The sequence below is a fragment of the Tupaia chinensis genome, unplaced genomic scaffold (genome assembly GCF_000334495.1).
Source record: "Tupaia chinensis unplaced genomic scaffold, TupChi_1.0 Scaffold000147_1, whole genome shotgun sequence".
In the NCBI taxonomy this organism is placed as follows: Eukaryota; Metazoa; Chordata; class Mammalia; order Scandentia; family Tupaiidae; genus Tupaia; species Tupaia belangeri.
In genome coordinates, this window is record NW_006159617.1 from 477817 (window position 1) to 492308 (window position 14492).

General features: G+C 44.5%; 1 protein-coding gene across 6 annotated transcripts in view; it reads right to left on the bottom strand.

Moving 5' to 3' along the window:
* The window catches only part of IDNK (IDNK gluconokinase), a 21458-nt gene that overhangs the window by 4864 nt on the left and 2102 nt on the right, over positions 1-14492 (bottom strand). For 3 of the 6 annotated variants that reach the window (XM_006145462.3, XM_006145461.3, XM_014586621.2), the window contains exons 2-3: positions 10143-10173; positions 9694-9780 (exon numbers count right to left, since the gene is read on the bottom strand). In XM_006145462.3, the coding sequence (XP_006145524.1) occupies positions 9694-9780; positions 10143-10173 (118 nt within the window). Of the gene's footprint in view, positions 1-9693; positions 9781-10142; positions 10174-11259; positions 11471-14492 lie in introns of all 6 variants that reach the window. The other 3 variants (XM_006145463.3, XM_006145464.3, XM_014586620.2) reach the window with 2 other exon arrangements.

A 14492-nucleotide genomic window follows, 5' to 3' on the forward strand; every position in this document is an offset into this window, starting at 1 on the left:
TTTCTTCCCATATGAAGGATAATCTTGCTGGGTACAGTATTCTTGGTTGCAATTGCTTTTGCCTTAACACTTTGAATATATTTTTCCATTCTTTCCTTGCTCTCATTGTTTCCAATGAGAGGTCTGCTGTTAGCCTGATGGGATATCTTTGTAGGTAACTTGCTGTTTCTCTCTCACCAATCTTAGTATCTTGTCTTTGTCTATGGTTTTGGTCAATCTGGCTATAATGTGTCTTGGAGAAGATCTTCTTAGATGGATTCTATTGGGGTCCTTTGCATTTCTTAGGTCTGGATCTTTGAATGCCTCTCTAGGTTTGGAAAGTTTTCTTGCAGGATTTTATGGAAGAGATTATCAATGCCCTTATGAGTCTCTTCACCTTCTGGGATACCAATTATCTGGATGTTTGGACATTTGATGGTATCTAGTATTTCTATTATTCTCATTTTGGGGGGCGATTTTCTCAGTCTTCATGGTGGATTTTTCTAGGCCAGTGATTCTGTCTTCTACATCTGAGATTAAATTTTCTGTATGATCCAGGTTTTAATTTCTTGTATTATAGCCTTCATAGTTTCTAACAGTTCTGATTATTTTTTATGGTGTATTTCCTCTTTCAGATCTTGCAAGGACTTCTTCACCTCCTGCAACTTGTCAGTTCTTTCCTCCTGCCTCTTCTGCAGTTCATTGTCTCTCCTCTCTTCCATCTCTGTTAGCTTTGTCACTATGAATATTCTAAATTCTCTATCTGACATTTCCATGAGTTCCATTGTACTGTCTGAAGATGAAGAGTTATTCTTTTCCCTTAGAGGAGAGGTATTTTCTTGCTTTCTCATGCTTCTCATGACCCTGAGCTGATGTCTAGTCATCTGATGGACTGTGCATTTCTTCCTAAATCTTTAAGTACAATCTGAGCGTTCAGAGGTGTGCAGCCGGAGGTGATCTGCAATGTCTCTCTTGTTCCGTTTTTCACTCTTTGTGAGTCAGATTCAGTGGGAATTGAGGAATATTCTCTTTTTTTTGGAGAGGTTTTTGCTATAGAGCATGTGCGCTCGCCATACAGAGAGACAGAGAGATAGAAAGTGAGAAATCACCCGCCAGGGGGATGGTCACGCCGCAGTCCCTTCTCCTCCATTCTCCTCTCAGGATCTTGGGCACGCACGCACACGTGCCCGGCGTGAGTTTAAGCCGTCGGGTCCGGGACGTGAACCACGGTTGACTACATGGGAGTCCAGCGACATAGCCGTTATGCTAACTGCTGGTCCCTTGAGGAATATTCTGACCCTAATCATATTCAGATATTTAGATACTGTTTACTTTGACCTGTCAACAATTGGTGTGTAGAGGCTGAGCAGCCAAGGAATGAAGTTAAAGGAAAAAGGAAAAAATTAGAGAAGAGGAAAGAAGAAAAAAACAAAATAAAAAATATTATATTTTATAAAGCAAAAAATGAAAACCACGCATTGTGTATGTGTGCTGTGCAAAAGCAATATTTCACAGCTCAAGTTCAGTAGCCAGGTCAGGGTGGGTCTGGGTTTGTGCCTTTCCTAAATGGGCAGGGGAAAGGCACAAATAAGCACGATAAAGGGGCTTGAAAGCCCAGAGAATACTTTACCTTAAATAAAATGAAAACATGGGAACCAGCAGTTAGCATAATGGCTATGTTGCTGGACTCCCACATAGTCGACCGCGGTTTGTGTCCCAGACCCGGTGGCTTAAAACTCACGCCAGGCACGTCTGCATGCATGCCCAAGATCCCGAGAGGAGAATGGAGAAGGGATTGCGGCGTGGCCATCCCCCCTCTCGCTTTCTGTCTCTATGTCTCTCTCTGTCTGTCTGTGGTGAAAATCTCCCCCCTCCAAAAAAAAAAAAAAAACAAAACAAGCCATTTTAAGCTAAAGAGAAGTATACACACAGAAAGCCTTTGATAATGGAAAGATCTACTATATTTGAGCATCCATACTTGGAAAGTCTCAATATTATAAAGATGTTACATCACCCCAAGTTAATCTAGAAGTTTTTGTTTGTTTGTTTTTTAAGATAAGGTCTCACCATGTATTGATCCTCCTGCTTCAGCCTCCTCAAGCTGCTGGGACTATCGTTCCACACCACTGGCTTAGTTTCTGAGGTGGCTTAAACTCACGCCAGGCACGTGTGTGTGCGTGTCCAAGATCCTGAGAGGAGAATGGAGGAGAAGGGATTGTGGCATGGCCATCCCCCCTGGGGGGTGATTTCTTGCTCTCTGTCTCTCTCTGTCTTTCTGGTGAGTGTACGCACCCTGTAGCAAAAACCTCTCAAAAAAAAAAGGGGGAGGGAATATAAAATTTAATGTATATCCTTTTTTATTGAGAGGTTTTTTGTTTGATTGTTTGTTTTTGCTATAGAGTGCTTGAGCTCACCAGAGAGACAGAGAGATAGAAAGCAAGAAATCACCCCCCAGGGGGGATGGCCACGCCACAATCTCTTCTCTCCTCTCCTCTTGGGATCCTGGCCACACAAACATTCAGAGTGATTTTAAGCCACTGGGTCCGGAACTCGAGCCACGGTCGACTACATGGGAGTCCAGCGGCATAGCCATTACGCCATCTGCTAGTCCCAAGAAATGTATGTTCTTGCAAGAAGGCAAGCAGAGGCCGTTTACATAGCAAACCCTACAGTGTTTCACAAAGAAATCCTTCTGAGACATTCCTCAGACAAACTCTGATTACTGGCCATAAAGCATTTAAAACCTGAAAACAAAAAACTTTTAATTATGAAAAAATTGACATACATACAAGCAGACAAAATAGTTCAAAATAAACTTCCATGTACCAATAAGCAAGCTGCAGCAGTTTGCAACTCCTGATCAGCCTTGTTTTATATTTTACCCTCAACCACATGCCTGCTTGTGGCCCCATCCTATATTACTTTGATGGCTATTCTACAAACATGATGTCCTTGCTTTTAGGTATTTGATCACCAACATCTTCTTTTTTAAAAATGAACTAATTTATTATTATTATTGTTAGTTTTTAATTTGATGAGAGAGAGGGAGAAGGAAAGTGAGAAAACAAGCTGCCAGGTCTGGGACTCAAATTGTGGTCGACCATGTGGGAGTCCAGCTTGCTACCTGCCGATCTCTGCTTACTAACATCTTATTCAGGATCTTTGCATTTATATACTTAAAGACTGCCTTACATTTTTTTCTTATATAGTCCATATTAAATTTCTGTATCAAGGGTTCTTCAAATAAATAGGGTAGCTTTCCCTCTTCCTCTATTCTTTGAAACAGCTTGTATATACTCTATTATGTTTGCTAACACTCATCTGAAAAAAACCTCCAGACCTGTGTGGACTTTTTTGAAAGGAGATTTTCGTTTTCTTTTTTTGGAGAAGTTTTCTTGCTATAAGGTGCGTGTGCTCGCCAGAAAGACAAAGAGACAGAAAAGCGAGAAATCACCCCCCAAAGGGGATGGCCACGCCACAATCCCTTCTCCATTCTCCTCTCGGGCTCTTGGGCATGCATGTACATGCACCCGGCATAAATTTAAGCCATCGGGTCCGGGACTTGAATTGCAGTCGACTACGTGGGAGTCCAGCAACATAGCCGTTACACTAACTGCTGGTCCCTTGAAGGAAGATTTTTTTTATTAGATTTGGTTTTTATATTATCTTTATTTTGAGAGAGAGATAGCATCTCTGACAGGGTCTTCATTGTGATCCACTGCCAGCCTCTGCCAGCCTAGATCATGGGCCTGATGCTCAGAGAGGTTTCTGAGTGTGAACTGGTAACCTTCCCTTGTGGGTCAACCTTACAGAGCCTCGTGTTTTAGTGATGTATCATCATCTAGCTCCCAAATTCAATTTATTAATGAGTACTGTATATTTAGGTTTCTTGTTGTTGATTGAGGTTTGGAAACTGCAACATTTAAGATGGCAGGAAGAGACGGCACATACACCCCTAAGCCATCTTCCCTGCCCACCTTTCCTGCTCCCCTTACTCCATACTCTCACTGGGCTAAGGAAACAGGGACTTGGTGGATGCCAGGTGGCCGGCCACAGAGCAGGAACAGACTCACGCCCATCTCAGCCTGGCTTCCAAGTCCCGGACAACAATCCATATTGTGAATTATACAGATCTCGGACCCTTCTGATTCTCATGGCAAGTGTAGCAGCAGTAAGTTCACCTTGTTGATGGAAAAAAAAAATAGTGTCCCCAAATGCCTGCCACCTGACCACTGCCATCAAGCCCACCTTCCCTTGGTATTTCTATTTTTCTATGAAATTGTCCAGTTTTGTCTCAGTCTTCAAATTGACGGGCATCAGGTTGTTCACAGTCCTCCTCTCATTTAATCATTTTTAATTCTTTCTTTTTCAATTTGCCAGAGGGTGCAGGTACTCACTGGAGAGAGAGAACCTGCCATGGGGCATGGCCATGCTCCTGTCCCAGTGAAGCGCCAGAGTATCATACTCGTACTAGTAAATTGCTTCTTACTGAAGGAATGGGTGGTCTTGCACCATTAGGAGCTTTGGTCTTAACTCTCCCATGTTCACTAAGAAATCTTCTGACTGTATATTGGTTTCTGAAAATGTGTGTCAGACTGACGTAACGGTTATGGACCACGTGACAGTTATATTTCTCCTGATAAATAAATCAACTGGCGTTTGGTTTATGCAGGAGCAGGGTCTCACATGAGAGATGAACCCAAGTTCAGTGTCCTGACAGTATCAAGAGGGTAGAGCCTGCAGAGTAGGAGCCAGCCCTGAGGTCCCAGCTGGGTAATTAGCCAACCTTTTCTACAACGAACATGTTCTCATGGTGCAAGTCTCTCATCAAACTTTACGTAAACCTCGAGACAGTGTTACTGGTTACTAACCTCTTCAGCAAGAATGCTTGGTTTAGAAGAGAAGGGGGGTGGGGGGGGGACAGATGCTGGTGCAGCTGTAACCCAACTGGACCTGTGTGGGAAATGTCTTAGGTTTGCATCCCACGCACTCCCTGAGCATGTAGGCACACATGTGCCCATGATCTGAGCTGGCTGACACTGGGGGACAGCATGGTGTGTGAATCCCATCGGTGGTCTCTGTTTCTCTCACTCAGGGAGTAAATACATAATTTAAAAAATAAAAGAGAAGGTAGTTGAAGGTTCACAAGGCTGAATGCTAATTTTTTTTTTTTTTTGTAGAGGTTTTTGCTATAGGGCGCGTGCACTCGCCAGACAGAGAGAGACAGAGACAGAAAGCGAGAAATCACCCGCCAGGGGGGATGGCCACACCGCAATCCCTTCTCCTCTTCTCCTCTCAGGATCTTGGGCACACACGCACACGCGCCCGGCATGAGTTTAAGCCACCGGGTCCGGGACGCAAACCGCGGTCGACTACGTGGGAGTCCAGCGACATAGCCATTACGCTAACTGCTGGTCCCAATGCTAATTTGTAAAAGCATAGATTGTTGTCCAGGACTTAAAAGCCAGGCTGAGATGGGCTTGAGTCTGTTCCTGCTCTGTGGCCGGCCACCTGGCATCCACCAAGTCCCTGTTTCCTTAGCCCAGTGAGAGTATGGAGTAAGGGGAGCGGGAAAGGTGGGCAGGGAAGATGGCTCAGATGTGTATGTGTCATCCCTTCCCGCCATCTTAAATATTGCACATTCACATACCTACTTAGAGCTCGAGGGGCAGTACTTAGTATGAATTAATTGTTTTTCCACATAAGTAAATGTTCATTATGGGTTTTGGATGATCTGGAGAGGGAGAACAATTTGTTTAAATACCAGTACATCTTTCCCCCCATTTTCAATAGAGCAAACTTATGTTTTATTTTATTCAAATTATACATTTCTTCTATCTCATCTTTACAAACGTCTCTATTTGTGCTGTAGAAATGGAAATCAATCTGTATTTATTATTTTATGGCTTAGGAAGCATTCATTTCACTCAGCTGGGTTTGACTATATTATTCACTGTCCCTCCTATATGCCTGAGATATTTCATAATAAAAACAAAAAACAAATTAAAAATAATAGGAAACATGTTTTACAGGGTAATCAATTTTCTATGTATAAGGAATAGAGCTTTATTTTGAATCCATGCTTTTTAAGAGTGCCTTAATATATGCTTCTGTCAATATGAAAGCATAAATAGCCACAATAAAATTCTTCAAAAACCCAACTAAGAAAACTTTAATAGTAATATGAATCTATTTAAACAAAAGCAGATGCTTTCAGACATTCTCCCTATCAGAATTAAGGGCAGGCCAGATTAATGACTAAGCACCAGTAAGGACTTTGTTCATGGGTCACAAAGCAATGAGAGAGGGTTGGAACCAAAGAGAAGAAGCACTTTGAACTTTATTCCTGAACTTTCTAGTGAGTCATAACTAACTAACTGGGATCCTTCCTTGGAAGATCATATGAGGCCCATAAGGAGAAAGATTTTTCCACAGCAGCTCCAGTGTGAAAACTGGCCACTGTGTTAGTGCTGTCACTAACACCCTTTAAGTCAGTGCCATGAATAGTCACCAGCCTTAGGCCCCTACAAAGGTATGCCCTTGGGAACTGCCTCCCTGGCCTGCTCACAGCTTCTCTCACCCTTTTCCTCTCCATTTTGCCAACCAGATTCCCTTCTTAAGAATGATCAGGAAGATTATCAGGGTCTTTAGCATGGTAGGAAAAACATAACCTTTAAGGTTAGAGGGATTCCCTTCATAGCTTCTCCTGAACTTATCAAGTAACTCATGTTTCTTCCAGGAACCAATAATCTTTTCTCCTGCACATCAATTCCTCTTCTAAATCCTACCCCGCCCCACACAGGTAGAGTGCCCAGTTACCAAGCATCACGCCTGGACGGGGGAAGGATGTTTATACGCCGTTTTAAATCCTCTATTTGAACTACTGTACTTTGTTCTTTAACTTGCCTTTCATTTGCACTAATTAAAGAGAAACATAAAATAATGCAAGCACAGTCACATTTGACACACTCCGCAGAAATGGCTTATTACACGTGCATGTATTAGGTTGTCGGAAAAGTCAGGACTTTTTGCACAGAAAAGCAGAAAATATGTCATGACTTTTCTGACAGCTCAGTATATGGTTTATGTTGTGTGTGTGTTGGATAATTATTTGTAATATTGAAAAACATAAGGGATATTTACTGAATGGGTACTTTTCTGTGGACTTTTTTTTTTTTTTTTTGCATAATCTCATTCAATCCTCCAATAAACCAATGAAGTAGATCCTGTTATCATTTCTACTTCACAGGAGGAAAATAAGGTACAGAGAGACAAAGCCATTTGTAAGGTCACACTAGCCTGGCAGCGGAGGCTGGTTGCCTATGTTATGCTTAAATAATATCAAAGTTATATTTAAATTACTATTCTATATCTCTTTCATAGTTCTTTTGTTATCTTTTTTTTCAGTTGCCAGAGGGCATATGTGCTCAGCAAAGAGATAGCACCCTTAGTGGGGAGTGGTCACCCTGAAATCCCTTCTCTATTTCTCCATCCTATCAGGATTTGGGGAACACATATGTGCCTTGTGTTTTTCAAGCTGTTAGGGCCCGGATTCAAACTATGGTCAACCATATGGGGTCTAGCTCCTCTAACCACTAGGCCATGGGGCTGTGCCCCCAACCCCCCCCCAGTATTATCTTCTAAAATCAAATGTTGCAAACTTAATTGTGATGGTTCAACGCTTGAACCACTGCAAACTCAGGCTGCGCCCCCCAAAACAAGGAGAAGCACACCCTCATAGTACTCTGGCATAAACCAAAAATGGCTTAGTGACTCCAGTCCTTCAAGGTAGATCAAGGGGAAGACAGTGAGACAGGGATCACACCTTGGGAGTGAGCCGGGGGAACCAAGGCCACAGAAAGTGAAAACAAAGTTGGTCTTCAGCCAGTTCTGTTCATTCCTGCCCTTTGGACACACATGGTCCCGAGGGCTTCACCTGCTCTGTGCACCTGACCCTTGGTCCTGCCCGGCCTCTCCTGGGTCACAGCTAGTTTTGTGCCAGCGAATCCAGGCTGTAACTCTGGTTTCAGAGAGACACTCTAGGCTGTGGCCTCTTGGCCCTGCATGCAAGAGACTGCCATCTGTTTACTCACTCACTGTTTTGTTGTTGTTGGAGAGGTTTTTTTTGTTTTTTGTTTTCTTTTTGTTTTGCTATAGGGTGCATGTGCTCACCAGAGAAAAAAATCACCCCTCCAGGGGGGACGGCCATGCCACAATCCCTTCTCTTCCATTCTCCTCTTGAGATCTTGGGCACACACTTACATGCACCTGGCATGAGTTTAAGCCACCAGGTCCGGGACTCGAACCATGGTCGACTACATGGGAGTTCAGCGACATAGCCATTACGCTAACTGCTGGTCCCTACTCACTCTTAAAAACATGCCACAAGTATTTTTTCATGTGTACTGTGTGTCAAGCCATGGGGACATAAGTGTTAACAGAAATGGCCATAGTCCCTGCCCGTTTGAGGTCAAGTCTCGCTGTAGACACAGATATTAACCAAATTCTCACACCATCAGTTGTCCAGTAGCAAACGGGACAAGGGCAATGGGCACACAGAGCTGTGAGAGTTCATCACGGAGGTTTTCCTCCAGTGGGTCAGGGAGGGCTTCCTTGAGGAAGTGGCCTGGGAGCTGAGGTGTGAAGGATGTGCACGGCTAACTCGGGAAGACGGGAGGAAGCACACATCAGGCAGCAGGAACAATGGCTGCAAAGGCCCCGTGAGGAGGAGTCTGGCACAGCATGGGCTGAAAGGGGCCAGGTGGCTCCTGGGCAGACAGGCAGGGGCGCGGGGCACTGCCACAGGGAGCAGCTGGTGTGGAGGCCCGACTCTGCACGTTTAGGAGTTCAGGTGTTTGGCCTTGGCACTGACGTGAGTGGGGGACAATGCCAGATCTGAGTTTGCACAGATCACTCTGGCTTGGAGACGGCGACCATGGGCTGAAAGGACCTGGGAGAACAGGATGAATTTCCCCACGCGTGAGGCATGGGAAGCATGTGCCTCTCAGGGACTGCACTCTTTAATTATAATCCCTCAATAAGACGGTAGTGCAGTGGTAATGCAATGGACTCATATGGAGGGTCTTGGGTTCAAGTCCCAAGGCTTCCCCATGCACACCTAGCATGTGTGCATGCCTGTGATCGGAGCTGGCAGAGGCTGGGGGTGGATCTCGGCATGACAACCCTGCTGGGGGTGACAGATGACCCTCTCTCTATCATGAAAGAAATGGACGAATTAACTTTATAAAGAAATTCCACACGGCTGACCGCGTGGTTTGAGTCTCAGATGTGGTAGCCTGAGGGTCTTGCTGGGTGCATGTACGTATGTGCCCAAAATGCTGAAAGGAGAAATGGAAAAGAGATTACAGCATGGCCATCCCCCATGGGGTGGGGGGTGGGGGCGTTCTCACTTTTCTCTTTCTTTCTCTGATGAGTGCATATACCCTCTAGCAAATTAAAAAAAAAGAATCCCACAGTGACGTGTTTTAACAGACCCACCCAAGCTGGGCAGAGCATGGCATTGCCCCTGTGCTGTTCCGAGGGATGTTCTGGACTGGGGCTAACAGGGGCCGACCTACTGTACACCTGGCTCTTTGGGGCACCTGTACACAGGTCAGCTCATGACTCGAGAACTCTACGAGACCAAGCACTGCAGAGATCTCTGCCTGTGTCATGACGGCAGAACGCAGGCTGGACGCAGACAGCGGACATCACCTGGTCATTCAGTGGTATCCCTTTGCCCATCTTCGTTCGATTCTCCTCCGGGTGATAGTCATCCGCATCGTAGAATTTCCATCCTAGCTTTAAGGACAAAGTGAAAAGGGGTAAGTGGCAAGCAGTGTGCCCATGTGACAGCCACGGTGGGTTACAAACGGCCAAGTGCAGAGAGGATACCACCGTCCGCTTCCCCACCATCGGCCCAAGGACAACCTCCCGCAGACACAGGAGGAGTCCTGTAATCCCGTCCCACAATCCTGTCACCAAGCAGCTGCGTCCCTTTTCTCATTTATCATTTGTAATCACCAAGGAGAAAAATGAAATTAGCTCCAATGGTTTTAAAAGCCATGTGGAGAGGTGTCTATGCACACCACCAGCCAGAAGGCAGGGAGAGAAGCAGTAAGGTAAAAACAGGGCATGCAATTAGGAGCATTACAACGCATTACCTCAGATGCCAGCCGGGCGCCCACAGTCGATCTGCGGAGAGGACAGATGTTTCAGTGACTGTCCCTGCCCAATGTGCAAGGATGCCTGGGGAACAGATGGCCCTCCCACCAGGTGTAAAACACCAATCATTGTGTGACCCTAAAGCACTGATGCTTTGACCCTGGAGTTTATAGAGACTGGCCTCTACTGTTTTCCAGGAATAACAATAAACAAATAACAAGTGTGGGAACCAGCAGTTAGCATAACGGCTATGTCGCTGGACTCCCACGTAGTCGACAGCAGTTCGCGTCCCGGACCCGGTGGCTTAAAACTCATGCCCGGCGCGTGTGCGTGCGTGCCCAAGATCCCGAGAGGAGAATGGAGGAGAAGGGACTGTGGCGTGACCATCCTCCCTGGAGGGTGATTTCTTGCGTTCTCTCTCTCTGTCTCTGTCTGTCTGGCGAGCGCATGCGCCCTATAGCGAAAAAAACCTCTCCAAAAATAATAATAATAATAATAATAATAATAATAATAATAATAACAACAAGTGTTAGGTTGTTGGGAAAGTCATGACGTATTTTTCATGTTTTTCTATGCAGAGATGCGTCATGACTCCCTACAACCCAGATCGTTAACATAATTTCTTTGGTAAAAGGCAACATATTAAGATCTCTTACGCTCCTGAAGCTTTTTTCTTTAATAAACAGCCTTTTGGTCCCTGTTGTGTAGATGTGTATCTTTTGAGAGAATAAAGTGATGAAATTCCAATGACGCTTTTGTAGAGAGGCATCTGATGGGGGACTTAATCTCTGGCAGTACCCACACTAAACTCAGGGGCTCCTAACAGCACTATTTGGGCTTAAAAGAGATACATCTTAACATCGAGGGCATGGGTTAGTGACTCATGAATTACCAGAACTTACTAACATTGGGAGTTAAATGTTCTCTGTGCAAAGCATCTGATAATTATCTGTTCATATCCTAATAGGGTACAGAAAGGGACAAGGGCGTGGGTCTCAGAATCCGCCCTTTGGGTCACTGTCATTGAATGGAGCTTCTGAGCAAGCCATCTGTTTTTCTAAACCTGTTTCCTCCTGTGTGAAACAAGGGAACCGCAGTACAGATTTACCCACTCACCTATATTTCATTCAGCCAGTCCTTACTGAGCACTTATTTATTCCCAGGACATCTTGATGAGCTCATGGAGATCTGATCACCATCTCGAGGTGGAGTAGGTCCTTCACCTGTGTTGTCCCAGCCCCGAATACCCCTCTAAACAGTCTGGCGCCATGGGGTGGGGGAACGTCAACAGGCAATGTTATAAGGAGTGCTCTCTTCCTCTCAATTTCTGAAATGTTAGCCAAATGCCAATTATATTTTTTACTTTGTCCTCCTACTATTTCTTCATGCCCTTTCTAAGTTTTGCATACAATCCCTATAATTATTTACTTGACCTTTCTATTTAACTGCTCCCTTTTAAAAATGAAATAAACATGTTAAAGAAGGAAATTCTCTTTCCTTCCCCTCTACAGTAAGCTAACATCACTTGCATTAAATAGAAGGGAATCCAGAGGCCGGCAGGTGGCATGGTGGATAGAGGCGCTGGACTCCCACATGGCCAACCACAGTTCAAGTCTCGGACCTGGTGGCTTGCTTTCTCACTTCCTCTCTCTCTCTCTGTCTCTCTCTGATCAAACTGGAAAATAATGATGATAATAATAATAAATAAAGCTAAATAAAATAATTCTTTAAAAAAAATAGAAGGGAATCCAAAAGATGTAGGTAATAAAAATGAAACAATATGATTAAATTCTAGTTGGTTATTGTTGTCTAGTAAGTGTCTCTTTTGGTAAAAAAGTATCAGGGAGGTTAAAGACGTGCTTGTACCAAACGGAGACCTGCTCTTCGAGGGAACCAAAGGACTGAAAGAGCACGGAGACCTTCCCATTACGTTCTCCCTGTTGAAGGCTGCAGCCTGCTGACAAGGGAACCACCCCAGCCAACCCCATGGCTGGTGAAGCCACAGCTGGGTATAACAGAAATGACACTTTACACTAAGTTAGACTAGTCATGAGTGAGCATGCCAAATACCATTCATAATTTAATAAAGAGGAGCTAAATAGATTTGGGTGTAGACTGGCAGGAAGGAGATAGAAGGAAAAGGCAAAGGCGAGTCTGCTGCTCTATTCTAACCTAAATCAGAGAACACTGGACTAGAATATGCTCCAGAGACCCTGGTAGAAATAAGGCACTGTGGTCAGCTCACAGGCATTACTAACCAAAGCTTGGGCCCCAAATGTCTCCCAGTGGATTGGTCTAAATAGGGAGCGAGCATTTTAAAAAGATAGTAGGCCAAGGCCAGTAGGTGGTGTGGTGGTTGAAGTGTGGATCTCCCACATGGCTGACTGCAGTTCAAGTCCTGGACCTGGTGGTTTTCATTCTTTACTTTCTCTCTCTCTGGTCGAATTAAAAACTAGTAATAATAGATAAATTAAATAAATAATTCTAAAAAAAGACAGTGGGCCAATAAGGGAGAGTGAACAGATAGATACACAGTAAAAGAGAAAAATATTCACATGGCCTGAGCTTGTTCCATGAGTAGACAGAAGGAAACCTAGGATGAGATGCTAAGGATGGTTTCACTAAGACTGCGAAAATATAAACAAAACTAGCATTCACTCATTCATCAAGTCAGTCAGTGTTTATTGGACACCTCCTACATGCTAGGGACTATTCTAGATACATGCTTCAATAAACAAAAAAGAAAAATATCCCTTACATTCAGGTGAGGGAGACAGAGACAGTTAACATAATAAATGTTATCTTTTTTTTTTTTTTTTGGAGATGTTTTTGCTATAGGGCGCATGCGCTCGCCAGAAAGACAGAGACAGAGAGATAGAAAACGAGAAATCAACCCCCAGGGTGGATGGCCATGCCACAATTCCTTCTCCTCCATTCTCCTCCCGGGATCTTGGGCACACACACACACACGCGCGCCCAGCATGAGTTTAAGCCACCAAGTCCAGGACTCGAACTGCAGTTGACTACATGGGGGTCCAGTGACATAGCCATTACGCTAACTGCTGGTCCCCAATAAATGTTATCTTGTTTTAACAGTGGTTTAAACATTCTGCTTTGAGACTACTATTCTCATATGCCACTAGGCAATAACAAATATTTTTCCAAATGTATAATTTAAAATCCTGCAGGGCCCCAATGAGGGTTCACAAAAGTCGGCAACAAAGTCCATATTGCTAGAGTTGACACAATCAATTCTTAGTCATTTTATCAACTAGTCAGCCAGGTGTGATGCATACACCCCTGACCTTTATCACAGGCGGGCCCCAGGGCTCCGATCTTAGCCAGCTTCTTTATCTCCACGCATTCCTCCAGTGATCTCAACGTCTTATTTCTTAAGATACACACACACCAGTGAATAACACACGTATACCTAAAGCCCCTCTCCTCTGAACACTGATCTCCAACAGCCTCCTTGACAAATCCACCTGATGGCTGACTCCACATACAATCACCGTATCTCACATAGAGCTTCTGAGATTTTCTTCCAAATCTGCTCTATTCCTGCTTCCCCATCTTGGTCTGTGGCAATTCTGTTCTTCCAATTACCTAGAACTAAAATCTTGAATCATTCGTGACTCATTTCTCCCTCTCCACACCATATCCAGTGGATAAACACCTCTCTTTTGTCTCTATCTTCCAAATTTCTCCAGCCTATGACTTTTCTTCCTCCGCATTGTCTCTTCAACCTCATCTTCTAATATCCCTCACTAGCCACAGTAGCATTTTTTTTTGGAGAGGTTTTTGCTATAGGGCATCTGTACTCGCCAGAAAGACAGAGAGAGACAGAGAGACAGAAAGCAAGAAATCATCCCCCAGGGGGGATGGCCACGCCGCAATCCCTTCTTCTCCATTCTCCTCTCGGGATCTTGGGCATGCACACACACGCGCCTGGCGTGAGTTTGAGCCACCGAGTCAGGGAGTTGAACCACGGTCGAATACATGGGAGTCCAGTGACATAGCCATTACGCCAATTGCTGGTCCCCACAGTAGCATTTTTACTGGTCCTGGAGGAAGGTAAGCCTCAGAGCCTTTGTACGTGCCACTCCTTTGCCTATAACGTCCTTTCTCCAGCTATCTCCATGGCTTATTCTCTTGTTTCTTCTGAGTCTTTGGTCAAATGCCACGTCCCCAAGGGTGCCTTCTCCGCCCATCCAGCCTGGCATCCTTTGTCCTACTTACTCTCTTTTATTCTTCCTTACATCATCGGTTACTAGCTGACAGAGTTTACATTTATTCACATACTGTTTCCCACACACACTGTAAACTCTGAGGGTAGGGATTTTATCAGT